Source organism: Rousettus aegyptiacus, unplaced genomic scaffold, assembly GCF_014176215.1.
Source record: "Rousettus aegyptiacus isolate mRouAeg1 unplaced genomic scaffold, mRouAeg1.p scaffold_m13_p_6, whole genome shotgun sequence".
NCBI lineage: Eukaryota > Metazoa > Chordata > Mammalia > Chiroptera > Pteropodidae > Rousettus > Rousettus aegyptiacus.
The window spans coordinates 90,652,732-90,671,616 of record NW_023416309.1 but is presented as its reverse complement, the minus strand read 5'-3'; the positions used below and the strand labels follow the sequence as shown (position 1 = coordinate 90,671,616).

Sequence of the window (18,885 nt, the reverse complement as noted above, 5' to 3'; positions counted from 1 at the left end):
AGAGGGCCCAACAAGGAACAATGGATACCACAGGCACTTTTGTATAGAGCGAGTTTCACCTTGGCCCCCACTCCGACAATGTAAGTCTTCCTGTAAGTCTCTAATGCCCCCTGCACACAGCCAAATAGGCACTGGTGCTCAGAGCCAGCAGGTCCATCACACGAAAATATGCTCGTGGACACGGCCCCTTTAAGAGGCGTCTGACACTGCTTCAGCCTCCGTCTCAGCTGCTCAAGACCAGGCAGCCCCGCATCCTCGCTCTGTCCTACCTTCTGCCGCTGCAGGGTGATTTCTTGTATTTCTCCCTAGTTGTATGGCTTGTTCATCTAGATCCCAGGTAATTTTTCCTTGCTGCTGCTCCTCATTTCCGTCACAACTTTGATTTGGTTCCCAGAGGGATGCACAGAGCCTCCATCATCTATGCCATTTTTTTCTCCCCTCTCCTCTAGTGAATTTTTAATTTTAGTTACTGTACTTTTCAATTCCAGATTTCCATTTGATTCTGGCTTCATTTTTAAAATTTTACCTTTTTATTGATATTCTCTACTTGGTGAAACTTCATTCTCATAATTTCCTTCATTTCTTTAGACATGGTTTCTTTTAGTTCCCTGAATATATTTAAAACTTCAAATTTAAAGATTTCGTCTCATAAATTCAACATTTGGACTTCTTCAGTAGCAATGTTTATCAACTGCTTCATCTCCTGTGGATGGGACATATTTTTTTTTGTTTCTTTGCATGTCTCCTTTTTTATTGTTGTTGTTGTTGTTGAAAAGTAGGCATCTTAAATACTATAAGGTGGCAACTCTAGAAATCCGATTATTCTCCCCCCTTCTCAAGGTTTTTTGTTTAGTGATTTTTTTTTCAAAACTAAATCTGTAAAGTCTGTATTTTTTTTGTCATATATGGCCACTGAAGTCTCTGCTTGATTAGCTTAGTGGTCGGCTAATGCCTAGAACTAAAAAGTCTCCTGGTCTTTGCAGAGGGGCTCTGTGTGCATGTTGAGATGAACCTTTCTGTTCTCACCAGGCAGTTGACAGCTCTGCCTTTGCTATCACTTCTTGCTTGCACAGAACCTCAAAGTCCAGCAGAGACGAGCGAGAGCTTAAGACCTTCTCAGATATTTCATGTGAATACTCCCAACCCTGGGCATTCATGTGGACTGACAGATCCCCAGGAATGTGTCAGAGCTTTTCACAATCCTCTATGGACATCCCATTCCCCAGCTTTTCCTTTAAGTTTTTGGTCAGTCTACTGTTTTTGCCTCACTCTTAAACCACCACTTCAGGAAGCTGTGACCTTAGCAATTGCTGATGTTTGTTTCTGACAGATGCCCCAGAGGAAATGGTTATTTTCACTTGGTAAGCTCCAAGTCAGGTCAAATAGAGAAAAGACTTATGAGTGGGGTCTTTCAAGGAACTACCAGACAGGTCAAATAATGATAATTCTTTCAAAATGGAGTTTTGAAGGAGCTGCATCATCATTCTACTCCATCCAATGGCTGCCAGACTATTGTTTTTATACTACGAATGTAGGCTGTTGATCTTCATAACTACCACAGAGCTGGGGAAGTTAAAAGTGCCACAAAATTCACTGTTCTTACTGAGTTCAGCCACTTTTCTTCAATAAACACTTCTTGGAATGCTGCAAACTTTTGGTTAATTTCCAGTGTTCTGAAAAAATTTAATTCTGACAACTCTTGCTAGTGATAGGAGTTTTGGAGGTTCTGACTTTGCTGTCCCCACTGTCATATTATTCTTGTATTTCTGTGGCATGTTTATTTTAGGTTTATGACTTATAAACGAGTTTTTTAAAATCTCAGTTGGAGAGGTTTGTCTCTTTTTTTTTTTTTTCTTTTAGTTTATTTGAGCCAAACTGATGACGTGCTGGGGAGCAAGATCTAAATGCTCTCAAGGAGAGGTTTGTCTTTTACTAGGAGAAGTAAACCATTTGAATGTACTGTGCTCACAATATATTAAATTGTAGCCCAACTGCTCCATTTTACATTTCTATTCATAATGTTTTCTTATTTTGTTTCTTATTTTCCAGTTTTTTCAACTTATCTTATTCCTCTCTTCCTTTGAATAGTTTGAAGTTCTACTTGCTCTTTCTGTTTTACTCTTCAGTTACTGAAAACATACATATTAAAAGATCTAAACTTGTTTTTTATCAAAATAAAAATTAAATAGTTTAATAAACACACAAAATTAGATTTAAACAGCGTTTAAAACAAGCAAAAAATGGTTAAATTGTTACAGTACACTTCGGTGTCTCTGATTTGAGAAGAACACTTGAGGTAACCTTAATAATTGCTGTTATTTATTGAGTGGCTGCTATGCACCAAATAGGATATGGACCGTTCATTTCTTAATTTGTTTACTATTCAACTCTGTAAGAACTCTTTTTATATATGATTAAATAAACCCAGAGAATTTATATAAAGTGTCCTAAATCACATAGATTATAGATAACAATATCATGATTCAAGTTAGGGTCTGCCAAATACCAGAGCCAAAGCTACACTGTTTCTCACATGCTTGTCCCTTTCCATAAGGGTAAAAAAAATTAGAGCACAGTGAGTTGGGAGGGTCATCCATGTTTATGAGAACAGATCATAGAAAGCTGTTTTCCTCAGTATTTCTCATCAGACAAAACTTTAAATATAGAGGTAGAAAATAAAACATAGTGATAGAGGAAATCTAGAAGAATAGAAACATGCTAAACAATAGCCCGGAAGGAAGAGACAGCTGGGAAAGTGTGAGAAGGGAGTCAAAGAGACAGAGAAAGTCAACCTGTTTTGACTGAAGAGGACAGATGGGACATGAGCAAAGACAAAAGAGGCCAGTGGGTAGGTGTCATCAGTTATAAGGCAAGTAACTGGAATTTGATCAATCGACAAGAATTTATTTACTGGATTCCTGGGCACTGTGAGAGATACAAAAGAATATAGAGTTATTTTGGGAATGATAATGATGTCGACAAGGCAGATGGCATGAACTGGGGCATTAATGCTGAAGGGAAAGGCTACAGACAGAAGGCAGAAAGAGTTTAAGGCAATCTTCATGTGAGCCAGCTTGCATATCAACCTGGAATTTTCATGGGAATAAAAAGATAGAGAGGAAATACTGTAGTTGCTACTGAGTAAAAGGTAAAGGATTTGTAGCTGGAAGGAGAAGGATGCCAAGTCACCCACTCTTTCCATGTCTGCTCTTGTGTAAATTAAAAGATTATTAAAGTTTCATGAAAACACATCCACATGTACATACACACTACAGTACCACAGTGTTTTACATCATTCTTCCAAATGTAAATATGATCATTTAGGTAAGACTGAATAGGGCCTGTTGGACATGATTAGTACCCGATAGGTCTGGCCACCTTGAAAATCACTAGAAAGTCTTTTTGTATTGGAGAAAACTGCAAGCGAGACTTAAAAGGTATCTAAAGACATTCAACAATGTAATGAAGATGGATCTCTATTTGTTAAAGTACAGGAGAGTCGAGCTTAATTAGTGCTAGTAGACATGAAACCCAATTCAGAAGCATGGGGAGAAAATTAGCTTTCTGGATAGCCCCATAATATATTACATGTAATAGAGTCTCATATGTGCATCCATTATTCTAAAGTATCTATTGAATATCTGCTATCACAAAAATGAGAGTTGCCATAAGCTATCTTATACTTGAAACTCTTCACATGCATTATGTCATCAAATCCTTAAAACTATAATATTTAGAAGTTATTATTATCCCTATTTCATAAATGAGTAAAGTGAGATTTAGACATGTTAAGTAATTTGTCCAAGATCATATAGTCAGTAGGTGAAGAAGTAGCAATTCATATCCCGATCTGTGTTATATTTATTTTACCCTGAGGAAGGCACATTTTAAGTGCTGGGGATATAAAAATTAATACTTGGCAGTCCTTATTTTTAAGAAGTATGTAGACACTGGGAGACAGTTGTAATACAATAAAAGATTTGTTATAATAGGCATATACTAAGTGAATAAAGAAAGAAATGCATAAATTTGCCTGGGGATGTCAGAGACCACTGAAGCATAAATTTTAAGGATCAACGATCATTTCTAAGGCAATGAAGACACAGATGGAATTCCAGTACATGCAGAGCAGTGCATACAAAGACCCAGAGGTAGGAATACATTTGAACTACCTAGGAAACCCTAAGGAGGTCACAAAGACTGAAACATAAAATATAGAAGTACAGTATGAGACAAGGCCACTTATGTGAGAGGCTAAAGAATTTAGATTTTATTCTATAGGAATGGGGGAAGCATTAAAGTCAGTCCTGTGAAAAGTCTGGTCAGTAAAAGAGATTCTAAATAATATTATATTATGGGGTCCATAGAGCTATAAAAATTGAAGGACTAGAGATGACCTAAGGGTCACAGCTAAGTAGTGACGGCAGCGTTACAAATGAAAGGCTCCACTAGAGATTTTAAGGGGAGGTGGTGGGAAGGTAGTACATGCTCTAGAGAGACCTGGGCTCAATGTGCCAGAGGCTGCACTGGAGGTGGAGACACCTTGCACATAACTGCCTTGGCCAGTGATTTCATTCATGCATTTGTTCATCCAAAACACATGTGCACGCCAGGCAGCCAGAGCCATAGTAGCACTGCTATTTCGATAGCAGTACCCAATATAATGATGGGTGGCTTTCGAAATACCGTGGCTAATCTCCGGGAAACTGACTTCACGTGTGATATTGGGACCTGTTTAGAGATTTGTGGAACAGCAGTCGAGTACTACTTAGGAAATGCCAGTGGTGAGTGCCCTGGATGACACTGTCTGTGGTAGCAGGTAAGCAGGGATGGGCCTATGGATTTAAATCTCCCAAACCTCTGGGCACCGGGTAGTCCACTGAATCTCAGAAAATAGGCACAGTTTAACATCTCAGGAGACGAGGGATCTGCAGGCAACAATCCCATTCTCTTATATACCCAACAGAGGGCAGCATCTAGAAAGTAAGTAGAAAGATACCGATTACATATGCCCAAGAGGAACTGGACAGACTCCCTGGGTTATAGAATTGAGATGCTTCTTCCCAGTAGAATAGAGACCAAAAGACTCTGAGTAGAGGCTCATGTCATATGTGTGTAAATGTATATGTTAATACAGTAAATGGAAGCTGTCATTTCATTTCTGCCACTAATTAGCCGTGTGGTCATAAACAAGCCACTTTCCTTCCCTGCGTTTCAGCTTTCTCATCTATTACGTGAAAAAAAGCTGGATCTGATGATTTCTAAGGTCCTTTCCAGCTATAATATTTTATTAAGATTTCAGATGGTTACTGGAGATGATAAAATTTTGCATCAACTTATAATTATGTTGTGTAAATGATAGATACAGCAGATGTCTCTCCTCTTAGGAACTGCCGTGTGAAAATGACCCAACAAATGCAGAATCTACATCTTTCCCAGTCAAAGAAACACAGCGCCCCATCATCTCCCAATGCTGCTAAGCGCCTATACAGGAATCTCTCTGAAAAACTGAAGGGGAGCCATTCTTCATTTGACGAGGCCTATTTCAGAACAAGAACTGATCGTCTGAGTCTCAGAAAGACCTCGGTGGTAATAAAACTTTTTATTCTTTTCTCGGTTTGAGTTGTGTTTGGATTTAAGGAGATTCTCAGGTGACATTACTTCAGAACCTGACATTAGCAATTTTATAAATGCTGGAAATCAGGTAAGATAGGAACTGCACATATCTATGTTGTTAGCTGATGTATGAGTTGAGCATGAGATTATTTTTTTCTTAATTTCTTTTCCTTTCTTTTCCCTTAGTTTTTCTTTCTCTAATAAACCAAAGAAACCAAAAAATAGCAGTTTGATAAATATGGAGCATGAGATTAAATGGGCATTTGAGAGCTCCAGTGTTCATTCAAATATTGAATGATCAACTTAACAATATTTTATTTATTTATAATGTATATCGTGTATGCCTTCTAAAGGCATTCAAAACAGAATCCAAGCCAAAAATTCATGTGTATTATATAATGGGAAATAAATCAAGAGATCGGGATAGAAGTAGAGGGAGAAAGCAAGGGAGAAAGTGAGGGGGGAGGAATGGAAAAAACTAGAGAAAGAAATGGGGATGTGGAAAGAAAAATAAATATACCAAAAACCTAGACAAATATAGTACCTAAAATTTATCATTTCATTTTTCTGAGTTCCTAGTCAGTCAAAGCAGAAAGGGGAACAATTGGTTATAACATCCCATTTGCTGAGAGCTGAAAGAATATTGGTCTATAAGGAGAAATTAATATTTTTCTGTGACTAAGTCCTCTGGTTTTTATAAGATGTCATAATTAATTATGTAATGGAGACTAAAGAATAGAATTGGTGATGTTACAAACATTCTCAAATGGCAGTTTCTTATATTGGCCCTCAGTAAAAGCCGAGGGCATAACATTACCATGCTCAGCAAGGGTATTTCTGCAGGGGGGTAATGGCACCATTTGTTTGAGCTTAAAACAGAAATGAGCCCTAGCCTTTCCAGATAGAAGCATGCTAGAGTTTGCCAACAAAAGCATGGAGGAGGAAATGACTTAAGAGTGAGAGCAAATATGGCACATGAAAAATTAGACATACTAAGAATCACAAACAAACACACAACTGTGGACAGGGCAGCATTTTAACTTTGCACTCATTTATTTTCTAATTTGTTTTCTCATTTCAAACCCGTCTTCTGGGAGGGCTTGGTTGTAGCTGAGTTACGACCTGAGTATCAGAAGCTCTTCAGTTTGGCAGATCATTGACAAAACACTTTTCCACTCAGCAGATTGTCCTGTAGCTTACAGAGCTGCATACCAAAAGAGCTCTATTCCCTGGGTCCATATTGTCAAAACAAGCATTTGCGTAATAGCTTTGTAATTTCTTCAGATTTCAATCATGTGTTATGTATTCAGCTAAGCCAACCTGCAGCTTTTGATAGGGAAAATCGATTTTTGATGAGACTAAAAATAAAACTTGCCAACCTAAATATTTGGTCACTGAAGACCTTCCACATTTTAGACAGGCGATTCCTATGCTAGGTCAATAGTATTTCAACATTTTTAAAGACCGCAAAACTCTTGGAGAAGATATACCAGATAGATGTGTAAATAGTATAAGTGCGATGCTCTTCTCCCATGAACTACAGAAATATGTATTTGAAAGAATTTCACAGCTTTTCTCCTTTGTTTACTAATCATCCTCTGAAAGGACTTTTCAAAGGAACCATACTGTCTTAATGGGTATTATCTTTATGAATATTCGACTTCTGGTTCTTTATGGCCCTAAAACAATCTTCCACCCAGCCACTGAAATGACCTCTCAACACAACCTCTTGAGCCCCTCACTTGAGGGCTCAGAAATGCCAGGTGTTCAGTGATTGTGGCTCTGATTTGAGAAGGAATAGAGGTTAGTACAAAAGAGTCTATGAGTTGGGGAGTCAGCCCGCAGGCAGTGTGGAGCTATTAGAGATTTGTAAATAGGGAAGTGACATGCAATACAAATTTTAGAAAAATTACTCTTGTATCAGTATGGAGCATGGGCTGGAGGAGACTAAGACTAGCAATAGGTGGTTCATTGCCACGGTTTAAGCAAAGGATGAGAAGAGTCTAAGCAATAGTAGAGACATGGGGATGGAAGGGGAGTGGGTGACCTTGAAGAAGAGAAAGTGTACTCTTAATTTCAAGCTAATCACAATTTAAACTACCGTGATATGTTATCTCTGCCAGCGTTTCCCAAACTGTGTTCTGTAGAAATTATTCCAAGGACAGTTAAAACAAATGCAATTAAAAATATGTTCTATGAACAGATATTTGAAACAGGTCATATCTCCCACCTATCGGAGAGTCACAATTGCACGTTAAAATTATTAAAGGCTCTAAGAGGTCTTAGAGTAAAATAATGCAGTAACTTAAGCTTAATCCAATTTTTACCAAATTCATTTGACCACATGCTACTTTCTTCATAGAACACCTTTTAAGGACCTATTGGACAGTATCCAAAGAAGCCTGGTTTGATTAAAGCTGATGTTTGCTCTTATCTACAGACTAGCCATGCTCTCCTGTATTTTCTCAATGCACCAAATGTCCATATCTGTTCAATGTCCATTAGGAATGATGGAGGGAGGGTTCAACACAGTATTTACTTTGGAGACCTTGGGATGAATTGCAGTTACAACACTTATAAGTGGGTATGCAGTACTAAAGCTATCTCTAAAATTCAAGACAGCTAAGCCACAAAGATGTGCTGGTCTATGAAACAGTGCCAACCCACTTTTGCTCTTCTCCAGAACTTCCAGGGCAATGAAGCCGTGTTTGAAGCAGTCGAACAGCAGGACATAGATGCTGTGCAGCTCCTTCTGGATCAGTACACGCCAGAAGAGTTAGATCTCAACACACCTAACAGTGAGGGGTTGACGCCTCTGGACATTGCCATCATGACCAACAACGTGCCCATTGCTAGGATTCTTCTGAGAACAGGGGCCAGAGAAAGTCCACACTGTAAGTAAACCTGAGAATGAAAACATGTACTGTATCGAGGCTAGACCCCAGCTTTATGTCACTGAAACAGCCATTGCTGACCTTTGGAGCACAAATGGTTGACTAAGCACAGGCTCTGAAGTCTTCTATATGTCCTTCTGGGCTTTCATGCAAATAATGATAGTGTTTAGCATTCTAAGCAATGAGGTACATGCTAAAGAGAATACACTGAGTGGTATTGAAAAGAAACCCTGAAGAAACATCCTCCTGAGAATATAACCCAATGTGAAATACTCCAAGTGAGGCTATCGAATAGGAAGTATAAATAGAAAAAGAATAAGTATGTGCGTGTTGGTGTCTTTGGGTCCATAATGAATAATATGGCTTCATTTGTTCATCCATCCATTCGTTCATTCCATAAACACTGAGGACAGGGCACTGTTCTGGGTACCAGGAATGTGAGGGTGAGCAAGACAAAAATCCCTGTTCTCACAGAACTTCTATACTGATGGAGAAGACTTTCAATTAGCAAACAAATGGATCAATTAAAATATAAACTCAAACAGTGATAAATACCATGAAGAAAATAAAATGAATGAGTGGCTAGAGATGGATAGAGCGGAAACTGTTTTAAATGGGGTTGAGCAGGAAAAGCCTACCTGACGGGATGAGACATGAGAAGATATGGAGTCAGATTCTGTGCAGAGTGAATATCAAGTAGAAAGGTGCTGCGGCAAGCAGGAGCGAGAATGCCGCACTTGAAGAACAAGAAGGCAGTGTGGCCAAAGTGAGATGGACAAAGGGGTGACTGATCGCCGAAGAAGCCACCAACCAGCTCATTCAGAATCTTGCCGACCTGGTAAGATGGTTTCACTCTGACTGTAGCTGAATAGGGAGACCGTGGAGTGGTTTCAGCAGGTGAATGACGTATTTCGCTTTACATTTTAAAACATCACTACAGTGCTCTGTGGAGGACAGACGGCAATCGGGCAACTGTGAAATTGGGAAGACCCGTTAGGCGTCAATTTTAGTCGTCCAGAAGACAGATGCCAGTTGCTTAGACTAACATGGTAGTAACATTGATGGTGAGTAGGGGTAGAATTCTGGATATATTAAACTGCTTTGTTGAGATATAATTCACACGCCGCACAATTCACTTGCTTAATGTGTACAATTCAGTGGTTCCTAGTATATGCACAGAATTGTGAAACCATTACCACAATCAATTTTAGACCACTGAAATCATCCCAAAGGAAACCCCATACTCTTTAGCTATCACTCCCGCCTCCCCAGTGCTCCCAGCCCAGGGCGACCACTAATTTACCTTCTGTTCCTATAGATTTTCCTATTCTGGACATTTTGTATAAATGGAATCATATAATATGGTCTTTTGTGAATGGCTTTTTTCTGGATGTATTTTGAAATAGAGCTGAGAGTACTAGCCAAAGGGAGTTGCTGTGGGGCCAATGAGAGATGCCGCCCAGGGGGAGATGGGATAAAATCACATAACCCTTACCATGTGCCAGGCTCTATTCTGAGCACTTTACGTGAATTCACTCCTTTAATCCTCACAGCAACATTCTGAGGGAGGCACTCACATTCCCCATGGTGCAAACTCTCTGACCCAATGACCACAATGGCTCTGAGCCACAGTTTTTATGTTTCCTGAAAGAAGAAAGTAAACTCATCAAACTGTTAGTTTCACTAATGCTGATTCACTTACTTCCAAGTGGTGAGACCCAGAAGGCTGAAAGAGAAGCAAGCAAGTATATAATTAGAGGTCACATCTCTGCTCCTAAATTTCATAAACCCCCACCACCCAAAGACTAGGTACAGAGGTGGATCTTTGTATCAGAAAACTCTTTATTTAAAAAATGCTAAGCTAACCACATCCATGTCCAGAAGAGTGAGGATTTGGGTTCAGTAGGATTGGGGCTCTTCAATCAGAGCTTGGTCATCAAAGTGCCGCTTCTTCTTAGTGGAACTAGAGGATTTGCAGGGATGAGCAAATAAGGATGGAAGAAATTGAAAAGGCTTATTTGCTCCCTTCCAATTTATGTTGCAATAATGTCTGTCCCAAAGATCCAGTGAGGGAGCAGTGGAGGGAGGATCGGAGGGTTTGAACACAGAGAATGCAGACTGAGCTCCATTCTATAGGAACAAGGAGACCATTCATCCAGATGTTGCCTGCACTGGGCTGGATGAAACATTAGTCCTACTTACCTGAGAGGCTACAAAGAATTCTCCATTTTCTGTGAAACCAGTAGGACTCCCAATCTCCCCAAGCCCCTTTGTGCATAATTAAATCTCCATAAAAGGACCCAAGTACTAAATATCTGGTTAAACTAAAAGCAGATCTATTCAAAAGACCCCTGGTTTTTCTGATTCCCTCTAGGATGATAACCACAATTATCATTACAAAGTTGTAAAGGAAGATGAGAAATAAACCCAGGTTTTAGCTGCTAGAAAACATGACACCTAAGTCATTTTGGCCACCCAATAAGTCAAAGAGATAGCACCATGTATTTACACCCACATGTGTAAAAAAGGCAAAGGAATATTGATTGAGTACCTATTAAGTTTCCACGTACATTATCTCCAGTGTTCATTCTAGCCCTTCAGGATGATGTTATTAGCTCCATTTTGAAGACGAATTTTTTATTCTGAGAGGCTAAGTGACTGACCGAACGTTGCACATCTAGTAAATAAGTAGGGATGCCAAGGACTCGAGCCTAAATCTGTGGGACACCAGTACCTGGGATCCTTCCGTGCAAACTTACTGCCTTTCCAAACAACCAATATGGGGGGCTATGGCCACTGGGCCCTGCATCTTTCTCTCTGTGTTGTTTGCTAAAATTCTATGGTGTATTTCTTTATTCTGTTCTAAGCACTCAGGTACCACTCCTGTTGGAGAGAGGCAGGACAGAACACAATCTGTTTTCAGGGATTTTTCATTCACTTTGTGAATCAAGTACAAAAGAAATAGAATTGCTTCTGTGCATGAGTATGAGTCAGCCCATGAGAAGAACCAATCTGCCAGCCAGATCCAGATAAGCAAACATCTGCTACATATTGTTCCCCAGAAGCTCTAGAGGCAGGGTATAAGAGAAAAAAATCGACAAGGTCTTAAGGTCTTAAAGTATTTTACACATTGCAAAAATGGTTTTGCTTGCATCATCTCATTTGATCCTCACAACTGGCTTGTGAAATAGGAGTTACTGTCCTCATTCTAATCCATGAGGAAACCAGAATAAGAAAAGTCAAATAATTCACCCAATGCTACAAAGCTAATAAGCAGTGGAGAAATGAACTGAACCTAGATCTTCCATATTAAATTCTTTGGTATTTGTAGAAAAACATTAACACACTGACTATCACACCACAGATGCTCAAATCCTTCCTTCCCTGACTCTCCATCTGCTCCTCTTCTAACACCTGTCAAGTATTTCACAGCAGAGTGCAGGGTTTCTAATAGGGTTAGTTTTCTGTCTTCCCTTCCCCTGTGTGCTCCCTTCTGAAAACTAGCCTAGTACTCTTTCCACCACACCAACCAGGGATCACAATACAACTCAGAAAAAAGTCCTCTGTAACCTTCCCCATTTTATAACAGGAATCGCAAAGACACAGATGAGTTTTGGGTCTTAACTCCTAAGCCATTGGTCAGACCTGTGTTCCAGTCTCTAGCCCCACAATCATAGAACTACATGGAAATGTTTTTCATAAACACACCTTGAAACTCACCATGCACGTTTCCTTATTCATAGAGGAAGTCCCAGAAGTGGCCTCCCAAACTCGTCTACTGCCCCAAGGTTAAATATATGCAGAACCCCAACCTGTTCATTAGATGAATGTACTATCTTTATCCAGCAACTTTTTGCTGTTCCTCCCACCTTTAGGGAAGAAGAAAACATCAGTCCTTATTAAAGTAGAATCCCAAGAACGTCTTCTCAGACTGATGTGCTGAGCTCAGAAAATAGGCACAGAATCTGAAAGGACTGGAGTTGGGAAAGCTAACGTACAGAGGTACCACAGGGCAGCTGGGGGTTATGCCTTTATTTCATCCCTTCGTATCCCAGTCACTGTGACTCCTGCTCAGCTGAACATCTGCTACCTGAGAAAGTCTTGTCACCGTATGGGAGAGTCTCAAGTCATAAACCCCTCTCTAATTCTGACTAACTCATATCCTGCCCCCACCCTCAAATCACAGTTTAACAGTCTCCAGGAGGAATTTGCTGAATCATCAGTGAAGTCCTTGCCTTTCTGAGGCTGCCATTTATTTAGCATCATGTAGGCTCTGTAAACAGTAACCATAACGAGGCTAGTTCTTTTTGGATACCTGTCATGTGAAAATCCGGTCATTCACATGGGTTTTTGTCTCGTCTTTTGATCCTAGTACCCGGCACATAGTAGGTGCTCAGAAATTTTCAGTTGTAATTTTAAGCCCTGTCTTAAGCTGGTGAGAATAGCGGAGGTTGAATTTTAGCACACATATTCACATACATTTTGTATATAGTGCATGCACAGTGTGTAGAGAAAACCTTTAAGTCTTCCAGGACTTTACGCTTTGAGGTCCCTTTTGTTGTTGTTGCTGTTGTTATTTTCCAGGCACTGTTGTAGAATTAGGTTGTAGAGATAGCCTGACCGTTTTTGTTTTTATACTGTTTAATAATAGGGAGATAAGAACGGTGAGATGTTCCTCACTTTCAGTCTTTCTGCCCTTTCCTAGAGCAGATTTCTCCCTTCTCCCCAGACCCTCTCCTCTCTCTCACTTTCTCTCGGATATTGCCTATGGAACTAGGAAATGTCACCCAGAATTAGTTATGTTTAGCTACTTCGTAAAATGAAATTGCAGAGTAGCTGTCATCTGAGCGTGGCACGGACGCCAATGTTACAATGTTGGCAGACCCGTCAGGATGCACCACTGGGTTCTGCAATAGTCGAGGGTTCGTGTTGGTGCTGGGACTGGTTCAGGGCACGTCTAAGAGGTGTGACTATAAACTAATGAGGCTGGCTTTATGTAAACAAACACACCAGAAAGTCTACAATCCAAACGAATGTTATCCTTTAACATGGTCCTCATGGGAGACCCCACACTTGCTCCAACAGTGCTGCCATTGCTCTAAACACTTTTGGATTTGTCCTCAGAGCCAGTTTATGAGAAAATCTGACTCGTTGCTGAGAGTCACACCTGATTTTTGTTCCAAAACAGCATTGCCCAGCGTCATCACCCTCCATGTTCACCAGACTTGATTTAGAGAGGTTTCCTGAAATCAAATCTACCCTCAAAGGACAAAGATTTGCAACCATTAGGAGTATGTAAAGAACAAGCCTTAGTCACCTCTCTAGAACGATCCCCAGATATTTTTATCTGCTTCATTAAAATAGGCATACGAACCCTCACCCTGACTTACAAACCTGCTCCTCAACCCTCACCTCATACCGCTGACCCCTCGCCCATGATATGCCAGCCCCACCAGCCTCCATTCTGTCCCTTCAGTGTGTCTGTCACACCGTCTTACCAGAGGGCCTTCATATCAGCTATTTCCTATTCTTGGAATGCTTGAGTGCGTTAAATCTTGATCATTACATGGTCCGCCCCTTCTTTCTGCTTCAATGTCGCATCTTCAACAGAGGCTTTCTCTGTCCACCAAGTCCAAAGGCTAACGTCGCTTTATTTTCATTTTAATTTCATCACATCACTTGAAGTTTCTGCATAGCACTTATTACTATACATTTTTCTAAGTGTTTTTACATACTTATTTCCCGTCTCCCCTAAGTTAGAATGTAAACTCCACATGAGGAAAACTTGTCTGCCTCATTAATCACCATATCCCTAGCAAGCAGCAGACACTCAATGAATGAGTTTAATTGAATTGAATGAATCCCAAAGCTACTTCTTTTTAAGTGTATATGTATATAATTTATTTTGAAGGGAATTATTTTACTAAACATTAAGTGATCTTTTCTTATGTTTCCAAATAATTATTTAAACATCAGGTAGCCACAGCCTAAGTTAGTCACCTGCTCTGCAAGTTAATTATCTTTTCGTTCTTTTCTTTTTAATTTTTAAATATACACACAATACAGAATATATTCTCCCTGTCAAAAAAATAAAAGATAGATAAAGTTAGAAGGTATTTTTGACAACCCACCAACACACACACACGTGTGCACACTTACTCACCATTAGGTCCCTGACCCTGAATTCTTGCAACATAACCATTCCCAGCCTCTTAAGGCTTGACTGATCTAGAGGGTCTACTTCCAAGCTTACTCAGAGTGACTGCTGACACGAGACTTGTGTTCCTTGCTGCGCGAGTCTCTCAGTAGGCTTGCTCCTTGACACAGCAGCTGGCTTCCCCCAGGGCAAATGATGAGGTGTTGGTGAGGAGGGAGAGAGACCAACCAAGCTGGGAGCAACAGTCTCTTTTATAACCTAATCTCAAAAATGACACATTATCATTTCTCCTGAATCTTGTTGATCACACAGACCAAACCTGGTATAGTGTAGAAGGGCATGAATTCCAGGAGACAGAGATCACTGGGATTCTCTTGGAAGCTGGATACCCTACAACCTAAGATTGTTGAGAATTAAATGTAATAATAGTTTTAAAACAGTTCTCTGGCATACTATAAATGATCAAAAAATTATTGGCCAGTATAACTCTCAAAATCAAAAGAAAATAACTCAAGAGTTTCTAATAAGTAAAGAATTTAAATATTTCACCCTTCTGTTGTATAGTTTGTGTTGTAAAAGCACTTTTTAAAGTTCGTAGAATATTATGTTCTAAAGCTACACTGTCCAACACAGGAACCACTAGCCACATATGACTATTGGGTATTTAAAATGTGTCCAATCAAAAATGTGTGTTGTAAATGTAAAATTTATACTAAATTTTCAAGCCTTCAGTAATATATACAATCTATATTATTCTACTTATTAATTTAATATTGGTTACATATTGAAATAATATTTTGGATCTATTGAGTTAACTAAAATATATTATACTTAGTTTCACCTATTTCCTTTGGCTTTTTAATGTCACGACTAGGAAATTTAAAATAATGTGGCTTATAGTTCTATCAGATAGCACTTGAAAACTTAGCAGAAGATACAGATACCTTATTTCATAGTTAAGCTCCCTGTGACATCATTGGGTAATCTGCTTTGTATTTCCTAAATAATTTCTTCAAGTGTTTTACATATTGGTTTTAGAGAAAATGTCCATTTGCCCCTTGGAGTTTGGGAGACTTAGGCAGAAAGTTCCTCTCTGTGTCAGCGGCTCTGGTTTCTTAAAGAAAGAACCACAATTACAACCTAAACTATGTAATATGGAGCTTGTAAATCCACATTCTGCTGGGGGAAAAGCAGAGAAAAAGATTCCAGCTCCCTCTGTCCAGGGTATAATGAGTTCTAGGAGAAGAAAGTGCCACAGTAATTAAAATGAAACATTTAATCTCCGAATCTCTAAAACATTTTTGGAACCTGAACTCTCAAAGTCCCTGGAAATAAGTGAAGCCAAAGTGAATTCTGAGTCCCGAACCTTAGCAAGACAGGTAAATTGAAACTTATGATCTGAGTTTTTCTGGTAATAGAATGTTTGAATTAAAAACATTTAATTATTGGAATACCTCTATATCATTTCTTCTGACGTTCCTACCTGAAAACAAGTCAGTTGGGAGGTTGTTAGAAGGTTGTCGCTTATGATCAGCAAAGATAAATTTTATTAACTGCTATTCTTCGTTGCTCAGAGGATATTAGTTTACAATGCAAGGTTTATACCTAAGTGACCTTGTTTTCTCCTTTGAAATAACAGATAGGGTTGAAATTGACACCCTTTCATATATAACATATTTCTGAATGGTAGCTGCAACATAAAATTTTTATCTAGGGCAAAAATTATTTTTTCTAATACAACACTGTTTTATAAAAACAAGTATTTGATTTATTTTTTTGTGCTTATAAAAAAAAAACATAACAAACACAGACCGATGGGTATAATAACAATCTAAACCTCCAATAATTGAGAGCCTTCTCTGTAAAGACTATCACCAACTTATCACAAGTTATGAGACAGGTGCTATTATTGTGCCATTTTTAGAGATGAAACCCTTGGACTCAAGATAGCAGTGTAACTGGTTAGGCTCATACATTCATAAGGGGCAGAGCCTGATCTATAGCAGGGGTCCTCAACCCCCGGGCCACAGACTGGTACCGGTCCGTGGCCTATTAGGAACCGGACCACACAGCAGGTGAGCGGCAGGTGAGAGAATGCAGCTTCATCTGTATTTGCAGCCGCTCCCCAGCGCTAACATCGCCACCTCAGCTTCACCTCAGATTATCAGGCATTAGATTCTCATAGGAACACCGGTCCCTGGTGTCAAAGAAGTTGGAGACCACTGATCTATAGGACTCCAAATCCCTTTTAGCACTTTACCTCCACTTTGAAAATAAGAGTAGATTTCAGCTCAGGATAAGGAAACTCTTTAAAATTAAATTAAACTCTTTTAAGTTAAAATTAAGAGAAATAGACTGGGCCACCTTAGCAAGTTCCCTTCATGGAGGAAATCACAGAAGACCAGGGGCACCATAGGAAAAGGTACCTAAGGCTGGTTTTAAGGATCCTTCAAACACTGAGATTAAATGCTTGTCTCAGTGCCTCATTTTTCCCATCAATAAAAACAAACAAAAAATTCTAATAACCATAGAAAGTTACTGCTGAATTATAAAATGGTACATCATTAGTAATGGGCAAATGCATTCATTTTTTTTTTCAAGCAAGCTAAATGAATTGTTCCCTAAAAGACTCAATTACAAATTAAAATTAGTTTACATTTTACCCTTATTAAATTTTCAAGCTTTTAAGCAATTATCAATAAGGCCCAAATTCACTTACTGCAGGGCAAGGAGGAAATTAAGAAATAGTAAGGCAAGTAAGTGGTTGGTGATCTGTAGGTTAGATTCTGATGGTGAAGAAAATCCACTCAGTCTGATCATTATTTATCTCAGATTTAAACAGTAACTGTAATTGTATTCTTTGAACGCCAAGTGCCCGCCCCTCCCCGTGCTCCCACCCTGTAGCTAATTAGCTAGGCAGGTCTTATTACAAATACCCACTCAGAAACACTGGGTGGTAGAAATGCTGTTGATAATTAAACACCACAATAGCATGAAGCCAATTTCAGGAGCTGCCGAGCAGTCTTGCCTCGGCCCGACTGCTCACCACACTCACAGACCCTCTATTGTGCTGGCTATAGCTGCACAGAGGGATATTTGCTTGGCCGGAGATGAGATCCACTGCAAGAAGAGAGAAAAGACAAAACCTTGAAAATGGATCCAGGAGTTCTAGACTTAAGGGAGAACTATCCAGAGTGTCAAAGTGAAAGGGGAATGGATCCAAGAATAAGAGAAGTGGATGGGCAGGAAAGTCAATCATAAAATAGACATAGCCTTTCTAGTTTCTATGTCCAACCAACCGGCCAGCCAACCAAAATGAGTTCAGCAACCTTGCAACAAATAGACAGGGACTATAAAACTGCAATACATAAATAATAGGTTAATTTGCACCCCTTTTGGTTTATAACAAGTTCACTGCATCTTTTAAGGTGTTTAAGAAAATCTTGGGTAATCATCCTGCCTCCCTGGGTCTCAGTTTCTTCATCTTAAAATAAGGAGTTTGAAAAGGTTCTCATCCTAGGGCGGAAAATAGGAATGGGGCTCCCAGAGAGGTCAAAAAGCCTAACCTACCACTTCATTACTCAAAATAAAACTACACGGTCTAATATAATTATCATTTTTACTTGCTTTTGCTTAAAATATATTAACCTTATTTGTTAGGTTGATTATCTCATACTGAACAGATACTTCTGTTGGCAGTTATATAGGTCATTAATAATAGGGAGAAAATGAATTTATAAGTCATCTGATTTGGTAGTCAACAAAGAAAATCTTTCAAAAAAAGAGTGTTTTATTAAGCTATTAAAAAAAATCCATAGGAAAAAAATAATAAAAGCTTTGGTTGGTGAAATGGCTGGAAACCACTGGCTCAGTCAGTACCTCTCCAACTCCTGCACGGAATTACCTCTAACAGAGGCAAGTGAGGATATTCCCAAGGGTACCTGAGGACTTAATCTGAGAGAAAAGAAAAAAAAGAAAATATTTCTCTTACAATATTTCCTTTAAAAAAAAAAATCTTTGATTTGGGGAAAGTTTTTCCATGTTCCTCTCTAATAGAGGTATTCATTTTAATTTCTAAGTAACGTGCTTTAACCGAAATCTACATGGAAAGTTTGATGCTCCAGGAAGATGCACATATTCATTCTGTGGCTTCAGAGATGCTCACTGCACCCACCAACACCACCACCATATTACGCCATGCTACAGGTATCCCAGCTT

General features: G+C 39.2%; 1 protein-coding gene across 4 annotated transcripts in view; it reads left to right on the top strand.

Moving 5' to 3' along the window:
- ANKFN1 (ankyrin repeat and fibronectin type III domain containing 1) overlaps nucleotides 1-18,885 on the top strand; it is a 527,248-nt gene that overhangs the window by 388,419 nt on the left and 119,944 nt on the right. For all 4 annotated transcript variants that reach the window (XM_036222287.1, XM_036222289.1, XM_036222288.1 and 1 more), the window contains 2 exons: nucleotides 5,388-5,589; nucleotides 8,300-8,510. In XM_036222287.1, the coding sequence (XP_036078180.1) occupies nucleotides 5,388-5,589; nucleotides 8,300-8,510 (413 nt within the window). The remainder of the gene's footprint in view (nucleotides 1-5,387; nucleotides 5,590-8,299; nucleotides 8,511-18,885) is intronic.